Source organism: Ovis aries, chromosome 20, assembly GCF_016772045.2.
Source record: "Ovis aries strain OAR_USU_Benz2616 breed Rambouillet chromosome 20, ARS-UI_Ramb_v3.0, whole genome shotgun sequence".
Taxonomy (NCBI): domain Eukaryota; kingdom Metazoa; phylum Chordata; class Mammalia; order Artiodactyla; family Bovidae; genus Ovis; species Ovis aries.
Window position 1 is genome coordinate 28,575,938 of NC_056073.1, and position 10,700 is coordinate 28,586,637.

Below are 10,700 nucleotides of genomic sequence, written 5' to 3' on the forward strand. Positions count from 1 at the left end.
ATGAAAGGAGCAAATGCTAGCACTCCGGCAGGTTTCATCCTACTGGGCTTTTCTGACCACCCCCACCTGGAGATGCTTCTCCTTCTTGTCGTCTCTATCATATACATTCTGACACTGATGGGGAACACAGCGATCATACTGCTCTCATACTTTAACCCCAAACTCCACACACCCATGTATTTCTTCCTCTCCAATCTCTCCTTCCTGGACCTCTGTTTCACCACCAGTGTTGTCCCACAGATGCTTTGGAATCTCAAGGGGCCTGACAAGACCATTAGCTACACTGGTTGTGTGATCCAGCTGTATGTTGCTCTGGGGCTGGGCTCCACGGAGTGTGTCCTGCTGACTGTTATGGCCTATGACCGCTTCAGTGCTATCTGTCGACCCCTCCACTATGGAGTGATCATGCACCCAAAGCTTCTCCAGCAACTAGCAGCTCTGGCCTGGATCAGTGGCTTTGTGGAGTCCACGGTTCAGACCATCCTTGTTTTCCAGTTGCCTCTCTGCAGCCATCACATGGTGGATGACTTCACGTGTGAGGAGCCTGCCCTGATTAAGATTGCCTGTGTGGACACAACCTTCCTGGAAAATGAACTCTCCATAGCTTCTGTCCTCTATGTGGTGATACCTCTGGGGCTTATTCTGGCCTCCTATGGCTGCATTGTTAGGAGTGTGCTGAGGATAAAATCCACTGAAGGCAGGAGGAAAGCATTTGGGACTTGTGGGTCCCACCTAATTGTTGTGGTTTTGTTTTTTGGGACAATAATTTCTGTCTACATCCAACCCAAAAGCAAATACACACAGAATTACAGTAAATTCCTCACCCTCTTCTACACTGTAGTGACACCCTCACTTAATCCTTTGATCTACACCTTGAGAAACAAAGAAGCTAAGTGGGCGCTAAGAAGATTAGTAGGAAGAGATTCAAGCTAAAGAGAAATGTGAGCCATTCTCATCCAGTCCTTCAAATGCTGGGAACTTTTAACATCATCTACTTCTGGTTTTTCCTTTCACTTATGAGGATCACAGCTAAATCTCCTGAATAAAATGATGGCAACTTTTTTTTCAATGATGTCTTGAAGTTACCAATTCTAAATTCTCATTCTCGCCTCAGAAATGTTGTGTCTCTTTTTTTCAGCTATTTTGTAAAGATTCTATGAATAAATAAATATTTATATTATGTGTGTATGTATTTGTATTATGCTTTCATAAATCTGGAGTTACTACTCTAGTGATTAACTAGTGACAGATATTCATTAATGATAATGATACTGTTATGACAGATCTGTTTTCTCATCACAGAAGAAATCTTCTGCCTCATCGTGGTGGAGCTCACATCATAGGTGCAGATATAGGGGTTTACCTGAGACCTTCCTATTGCTCTCCGGGTCTCACACTCAATAGTTCCTAGGCGATATGTGTTCTGCGCACAGTTTATATGAAAATGAAAAGGTTCACTGAAAGAGCCACAATTACCTAAAATTTTTCTTATTTGGAGGACTGTTGATTTCAGTTCATTCACTAGAGGAATCTGGGAATAAGTACATCTGGGATTTTTCAGATCTCCTCTACCCACAGGGAAAGCTTCCAATGGCTATGAGCCATGAGATGAGTATTTTTCTTTCATACATGTCTTGTCAGCACAAAATACCTCTCAATCTCTTTTGATCAATTATTTAGCTTTCTATCTGGAATCTAAGTAAATATGCAAATAGAGCTTTAAGTATTGTCATTAAATGTGAATATTTAATTTTACAAAGCAAAGAGATATCTTTACAAAAAATGTCTTTTGTCTCTGATATGTTATTCACTTTTATAGATAATATAATTTTATAGAATTTGCAAAATTGTTTTTCCTCATATTGAACATAACATTTTTATCTGTTCCAATAACATTCTTTAAAATATTGACTTTTCTCTATATATTCACAGTGATTATTTATTTATAAAATATTATCAAGATCCTTCAGTCAGTTCAGTTCAGCTCAGTTGCTAAGTCATGTCTGACTCCTTGCAACTCCAAGGACTACAACATGCCAGTCCTGTCCATCATCAACTCCCAGAGTTTACTCAAACTCAGATCCATTGAGTCAGTGATGCCATCCAACCATCTCATCCTCTGTCATTCCCTTCTCTTCCCACATTCAATCTTTCCCAGCATCAGGGTCGTCACAGAACTGAGTCAGTTCTTCACATCAGGTGGCCAAAGTATTGGAGTTTTAGTTTCAACATCAGTCTTTCCAATGAATATTCAGGGTTAATTTCCTTTACGATGGACTGGTAGGATCTCCTTGCAGTCCAAGGGAATCTCAAGAGTCTTCTCTAACACCACAGTTCAAAAGCATCAGTTCTTCTGCGCTCGGCTTTCTTTATAGTTCAACTCTCACATCCATACATGATCACTGGAAAACAATAGTTTTGACTAGACGGACCTTTGTTGTCAAAGTAATGTCTCTGCTTTTTAATACGCTGTCTAGGTTTGTCATAGCTTTTCTTCCAAGAAGTAAATGTCTGTTAATTTCATGGCTGCATTTGCCATCTGCAGTGATTTTGGAGTCCAGAAAAATAAAGTCTATCACTGTTTCCACTGTTTCCCCATCTATTTGCCATGGAGTGATGGGACCAGATGCCATGATCTTAGTTTTCTAAATGTTGAGCTTTAAGCCAACTTTTTCACTCTCCTCTTTCACTTTCATCAAGAGACTCTTTAGTTTTTCTTCACTTTCTGCTGTAAGGGTGGTGTCATCTGCATATCTGAGGTTATTGATATTTCTCCCGGCAATCTTGATTCCAGCTTGTGTTTCTTCCCGCCAGTGTTTCTCATGATGTGCTCTGCATAGAAGTTAAATAAGCAGGGTGACAATATACAGCCTTGACGTACTCTTTTCCCAATTTGAAACCATTCTGTTGTTCCATGTCCAGTTTTAACTGTTGATTTTGACCTGCATACAGGTTTCTCAAGAGGCAGGTCAGGTGGTCTGGTATTCCCATCTCTTGAAGAATTTTCCAGTTTATTGTGATCCACACAGTCAAAGACTTGGCATAGTCAATAAAGCAGAAATAGATGTTTTTCTGGAACTCTCTTGCTTTTTCAATGGTCCAGAGGATATTGGCAATTTGATCTCTGGTTCGTCTGCCTTTTCTAAAACCAGCTTGAACATCTGGAAGTTCACAGTTCACATATTTTTGAAGCCTGGCTTGGAGAATTTTGAGCATTACTTTACGAGCATGTGAGATGAGTGCAATTGTGCGGTAGTTTGAACATCCTTTGGCATTGTCTTTCTTTGGGATTGGAGTGAAAACGGACCTTTTCCAATCCTGTGGCCACTGCTGAGTTTTCCAAATTTGCTGGCATATTGAGTGCAGCACTTTCACAGCATCATCCTTCAGGATTTGAAATAGCTCAACTGGAATTCCATCACCTCCACTACTTTTGTTCATAGTGGTGCTTCCTAAGGCCCACTTGACTTCACATTCCAAGATGTCTGGCTCTAGGTGAGTGATCACAACATTGTGATTATCTAAGTCATGAAGATTCTTTTTGTATTGTTCTCCTGTGTATTCTTGCCACCTGTTGTTAGTATCTTCTGCTTCTGTTAGGTCGCTACAATTTCTGTTCTTTATTGAGCCCATCTTTGAATGAAGTGTTTCCATTGTATCTCTAACTTTCTTGAAGAGATCTCTAGTCTTTCCCATTCTGTTGTTTTCCTCTATTTCTTTGCATTGATTGCTGAGGAAGGCTTTCTTATCTCTCCTTGCTATTCTTTGGAACTCTGCATTCAAATGAGTTTATCTTTCCTTTTCTCCTTTGCCTTTCAGTTCTCTTCATCAGGATCATCTAGATTCTTACTGGCTTTAATTCTAGAGCCTGGGTAGGCATACTTGCAACATGTGATTCTTTTATAAGTGTGGCTTTTCAACATATTTAATAGAAGCTAATCCTAAGGAATCATTCAAGAAAGATAAGAAACTCTAGCTGAATATAATACAAAGTTAAATGGAATTGTCAAAAAATATTCAACCATATTGGAGAAGAAAAACAGGATGAAGTCAGAAGCCATTGATAAAGTAACTTAAGTGTTATCTCTGTAAATTGTATCTCTCTATTCATAAGACAAACTTTGGTTAGTATTAATTTGCGACCCTATGGACTGTAGCCTGTCAGGCTCCTCTGTCTATGGACTTCTCCAGGAAATAATACTGGAGTGGGTAGCCTTTCCCTTCTCCAGAGGATCTTCCCAACCAGGTATTGAAGCCAAGTCTCCTGCATTGCAGGCAGATTCTTTACTGTCTGAGCCACCAGGGAATCCCAATAATTATTATCGTAATGAGTGAGTGAGTGAAGTTGCTCAGTCGTGTCCGACCCTTTTTCACCCCATGGACTAGTAGCCTACCAGGCTCCTCCTTCCATGGGATTCTCCAGGCAAGAGTACTGGAGTGGGTTGCCATTTCCTTCTCCAGGGGATCTTCCCAACCCAGGGATTGAACCCGGGCCTCCTGCATTCCAGGCAAACGCTTTAACATTTGAGCCACCGGGGAAGCCCCATTATTGTAGTAATATTCAAAATAAATTATTCCATTTATGGTTTAGGGCAGCCAAATGTCTAATAAGCAATATGATTACCCAAATAATTTAAATTCTTATTATTTCAAATAGACATCACATTAAAAAATAATAATAAAAATGGCACTGTTATGCCCAGTATTGCATGTATTTCCTTTTCTTTGTGCTTATTTTCCTGGGGGTAAGGGGCTTGACATTTGCCTCCTCATTTGTCCATCTACTAAATAGCCTATGTTCAAGTCCAGCATAGCTTCATCTCCTCTCTTGAACTTTCTTCCCAACAACTCCTCTCCCTTAGCCCCATAATAGTCACTTACATGCCCCTTCCACTATGTGTTTCCACCACTCTATAACTGCTATTTGAACACTTACACTACCCCAAGGACAATTAATTGTTCACGTCTTCCTGAGCATAGTCTCAGACACAGACACAGAGTGAAGAGTTTTATGAATGCTAAGCTTTACTCTGGCTGTCCATATATTCTGCGCATTGGCACATATTCCGTTTTCTGAAGTTAATTATGGATAAATCTCTCTTCCTCAAATATCTCAAATGTTATCGCTATTTTTCTCTCAATCTGATCATCATTATCAATTCCTGACAAAATATTCCTTGTTCTTTTTGTGGATGTACCACAGCTTAGCTTGTTCTTCTGAAATGTCATCAACCAAATTTCTAAACAACTTTTTCCATGAAAATGGCAGAAGAATGAAGAGGTTTTATCTTCATTCCTCTGGACTCTTACCTGTTTATTAGCATTATCTGAGCTTATGCTTATATATTTGTTCATAACACATTATTGTTTGTTCCTCATTAACATTTGATGCCAGAATATAAAAAAACAATAGCATGCTTTTCTAGGCTCCAAGTTATTATGAATAGCAAATATACTGGGAGCACTCATCAAAGAGTATGTATAAAATGTGTAGTTTTGCATATACATGAACCCATGTACACTCACAAAAGCACACGCATTCAAATCCATACTGAATAGCATAGAAATGGGTATTCTGGATATATTCTATCTGGGTTCAGCTCCTAGTACAGCCATCTAAACTAGGTTCAAAAGTAAAATTTTCTTAAATATCTGTTTCTCAATTTTCCCATTTGTAAAAAGATGTGATAATAATACCTCCCTATTTGGGTTGTAATGAAGAGTAAGTGGATTAATTTCTTTAAAAGCACTTGGAAAAATGGCAAAGTACTTAATAAGCATTAGCTATAGCAGTACCTATATATAATATGGTCACACTGTCATAGGCACTCTCTCTTATCTTTCTGTATGCTGGTCAAGAAACAACAGTTAGAACTGGACATGAAACAGTGGACTAGTTCAAAATTGGGAAAGAAGTACGTCAAGGCTGTATATTGTCATCCTGCTTAATTAACTTATATGCAGAGTAAATTATGTGAAATGCTGGGCTGGATGAAGCACAAGCTGGGAATCAAGTTTGCCAGGAGAAATATCAATAACCCAGATATGCAGATGACACCACCCTTATGGCAGAAGTTGAAGAGGAACTAAAGAGCCTACTGATGAGGGTGAAAGAGGAGAATGAAAAAGTTGGCTTAAAAGTCAATATTCAAAAAACAAAGATTATGGCATCTGGTCCCATCACTTCATGGCAAGTAGATGGGGAAACAGTAGAAACAGTGACAGACTTTATTTTCTTGGGCTCCAAAATCACTGCAGATGGTGACTGCAGCCATGAAATTAACAGACACTTGCTTCTTGGAAAAAAACCTATGACAAACCTAGACAGCGTATTCAAAAGCAGAGACATTACTTTGCCGACAAAGGTTCATCTAGTCAAGCTATTGGTTTTCCAGTGGTCATATATGGCTGTGAGAGTTGGAGCATAGAGAAGACAGGACACCGAAGAACTGATGCTTTTGAACTGTGGTGTTGGAGAAAACTTTTGAGAGTCCCTTGGACTGCAAGGAGATCCAACCAGTCAATCCTAAAGAAATAAATCCTGAGTATTCTTTCGAAGGATGATGCTGAAGCGCCAATACTTTGGCCACCTGATGCAAAGAGTTGACATTAGAAAAGACCCTGATGCTGGGAAAGATTGAAGGCAGGAGGAGGAGGGGACAACAGAGGACGAGATGGTTGGATGGCATCACTGATTCAATGGACATGAGTTTGAACATGCTCAGGGAGATGGTGAAGGACAGGGAAGCCTGGCATTGCTGCAGTCCATGGGGTCACAAAAAGTTGGATGTGACTGATCGACTGAATAATAACAACAACACTCTCTCTTGTAGAATTTGATGTCATGATCCATAATTGAAAGGGAAAGTGGAAGTGAAATCGCGCAGTCGTGTCCAGTTCTTTTAGATCCCGTGGACTGTAGCCCACCAGGCTACTCCATCCATGGGATTCTCCAGGCAAGAATACTAGAGTGGCTTGCCATTCCTTCTACAGGGGATCTTCTCGACCCAGGGATTGAACCAAGGTTTCCCACATTGCAGGCAGACGCTTTAACCTCTGAGCCACCAAGGAAGCCACCCAGATACATAATTAGCCCCCCTCCCATTTATTATCTTCATCTCCAGTTCATTTTCCATGATTAAAAGAGAAAAGCAAAAATACATATGTACATAAAAATGTCACTAGATGTTCACAAAATTCAGGGTCAGTTAAGAAAATAACATATCAGAAGTAGTTAAGGTCTGTGAGTGTTTTCAAATATTTAAACTGACAAATAATGATACTCTGTCTAGAAATAAATGCTAAATCATATAGAAATAAATACAGAGATCTCACTGGAGGTACGGATACAAGCAACTGCAGTCAAATTCTCTTCTCTGTCCCTGTCACTTAGAATAATGCCAAACCAGGTAATATCTGATTTTTTTTCATTACCCTTCTACTGTTATCAGGATTTATTCAATACTGACCTTTGTCTGGAGACCCTGAGATCCATATAGTAGAAGTCAGATTTATGTACATACAAAGAAAGTTTAATTTCAATCATTGTCTACAGAAAGAGAGTGAGATGCTCAAGGACTTCCCTGGTGGGGCTCAGTGGTAAAGAATCCACCTGCCAATAAAAGAGACATGGGTTCGATTCCTGGTTTAGGAAGATCCCCTGGAGGAGGAAATGGCAACTCACTTTAGTGTTCTTACTTTGGAAATCCCATAGACAGAGGAGCCTGGCGGGCTGTGGTCCATGGGGTCACAAAGAGTCGCACACAACTCAGCAACTAAACAACAATTCATCTACTGCCTTGGAACTCAATCTGATGGCTGACTCACATAGCAGCTCACACAGTAAGGACAAATGTCTCCTTTGGGGAGAAAAATTTTAAGTTTGTATGCCTTCTCATTACAGTGCAAAGCCTCGCTTGGTACCAATAGTCTTCTGTTTACTTTCCCTAAGACAGTATTGAATGCTCAAATTCGTGTGTTTTCTTCCAGTCCCAGAGTTGGATCAGCTTTCTGCACAAACTCTGCAGCCATCTGCTAAGGCTTGCCTCCAGTGCATAAACAAAGATGGCCACTGGCTAGAGAAGTGTGTGGCTGAGGCATGCAGAGCCTCTGGAATACCCATGGACCCTTTGAGGGATCTTCAGATAAGGCAATCTCAGTGACTCAAGGCCAGGCTTCCTAAGGGGCTCCAGAACTTAGTAGGATCCTTGTCTCTCTGATGCACTCCAAGAGCCCTGGCTGCTGTTCTCCCAGCCTTTTCCTACCCACTAGTCATGCTACAGCCCTCAGTATTCTAAAAGAAGTGGGTCTCTTTGGCAGCATCCCACACTGCCCAGGAAGCTGGGCACTCACTCCCTTGTCTCACTTTTCCTCATGGGAGAAGTCACAGGCCAAGAACATCTCTCTTGGCATGAACTGGGCCACCATGGGGGAGAGGTGACACAAGTAACGTGAAACTGTTCTTTGACCTTTGTCAATGCCTCCATCCCCAGAATCTCTGGATTCCTGGAGTTCCATAAAGAAAGTCTCAAAAATACCATTATTGGGGGAAAGAGGGTAGAAAACGTCTATTTCACCAATTTTATGACTTCACATTCTGTGTACACATTATTTTTCTGATATGCTTTAGTTCTTTGTGCATGTTTTACTTTACTTTCAAACTGTATGCAAGACAACAAAAGAGACACAGATGTATAGAACAGTCTTTTGGACTCTGTGGGAGAGGGAGAAGGTGGGATGATTTGGGAGAATGGCATTGAAACATGTATATCATATAAAGAATGAATTGCCAATCCAGGTTCGATACAGGATACAGGATGCTTGGGGCTGGTGCACTTGGATGACCCAGAGGGATGGTATGGGGAGGGAGGTGGGAGGGGGGTTCAGGATTGGGAACACATGCCGTGGCAGATTCATGTTGATGTATGGCAAAACCAATACAATATTGTAAACTAATTAGCCTCCAATTTAAATAAATAAATTTAAATTAAAAAAATTGTACTGATCACTTTAAAACATTTTTCTACAAACTGTGAGAAGATATTAGAATTTTTAAATGTTTTTATTTATTATTTCCTAGCTCTCATACTCTTCTAAGTTTTTAAATAATTTATAATTTTGGCTATTTTGTATCTACCAATTAATCTGTTCAAGAAAGATTATTAACTTAATTTCATCTGCATATAATAACACCCTTATTTTTAACCCATCATAGTTTATATATATACATATATATAGCAATTTCACATATTTGTATGTAATGTCTTCTATTAGCTTGTTTTTTTGTAAGACATAATAAACTGGGGCCAATTTCAGGATCCTCTCAGAGTCATAAGTAGGTAAAAATTACCTTTATCCTCCTCTGTGTAACTTCAGACATTTTATTATTCAGTTCAGTTCAGTTCAGTCCCTCAGTCATGTCTGATCTTTGTGACCCCGTGAACCGCAGCACGCCAGGCCTCCCTGTGCATCACCAACACCCGGAGTCCACCCAAATCCATGTTCATTGAGTCGGTGATGCCATCCAACCATCTCATCCTCTGTCGTCCCCTTCTCTTCCTGCCCTCAATCTTTCCCAGCACCAGGGTCTTTTCCAATGAGTCAACTCTTCGCATGAGGTGGCCAAAGTATTGGAGTTTCAACTTTAGCATTAGTCCTTCCAATGAACACTCAGGACTGATCTCCTCTGGATGGATTGGTTGGATCTCCTTGCAGTCCAAGGGACTCTCAAGAGTCTTCTCCAACACCACATTTCAAAAGTATCAGTTCTTTGATGCTCAGCTTTCTTTATAGTCCAACTCTCACATTTCATAATTACTCTCCATAAAATCCATGTTTGTTGTAAAATGTTGTTTAAATGTCCCTGAAAACTTATTCCACTATCCTCTTTACACAAGATGTTCACAGCATTACTCAATAAAATGTTTTGTGGACAAATAACTTGGGATATTCTGGAAGAAATCTAATGAAAACAGGCATTGCCTTTACCATATCAGTGTACTTTGTGGATTTCTAAGGAGTGTATATGCTGAGTTTCTCAAACTCATTTGACCAGAGAAACTTTGAAAACTGTTGGAAACGCTGGCCAGAGTAAATGTGTCACTCCCGAGTCCTCTATGGGAGGCTCCTGTCCTGTTGGCGGCCTCAACTTGTGACACAGGCACACGTATTCCACTTCTGAGCCCTTGATGATTCTACAGTGATTATTTAAACATGAAAGTAATGGTGATAATTGCATGGAAATCATGCCTCTACACATACACTGGGCTTCCCTGGTGACTCAGACAGTAAAGCGTCTACATGCAATGTGGGAGACATGAGTTTGACCCCTCGGTTGGGAAGATACATACACTGTGCTGAGAGTGAGAACTTCATTTTCACTTTTCTAAGATTTTATTTTAGCATGTACATTGGAGTCTATAAGTCTTCAAGACTGAAGAGCTGTGTGATCAGAAGTAGTTCTTTCCATATAGTTTTCCTATGAGACCTTTGTTCTTGGTCACTATTGGGCTTGGTATTAATTGTCCTATTAGGAATATAAAGTCTCTAAGGTTCCATTCCAGACTTGCTATCAATTCCCGCTATAGTAACAAACTTTAGTTTATTCTGGCTCCAGAAATAAACACTACCACCTCAGCTTGGTCTTGGATTTAGAGATACATATTTAGAATCTTGTGGTTTGGAAAGCTCATGGATAAGCA

The 10,700-nt window shown here is 40.1% G+C and overlaps 1 protein-coding gene across 1 annotated transcript; it reads left to right on the forward strand.

Moving 5' to 3' along the window:
- LOC114109604 (olfactory receptor 2H1-like) lies at positions 1–1,006 on the forward strand. The gene has a single exon (XM_027958626.3). It carries the CDS (start codon positions 1–3, stop codon positions 931–933), a length of 933 nt encoding a protein of 310 aa, XP_027814427.2. The 3' UTR covers positions 934–1,006.
- The last annotated feature ends 9,694 nt before the right edge of the window (positions 1,007–10,700 follow it).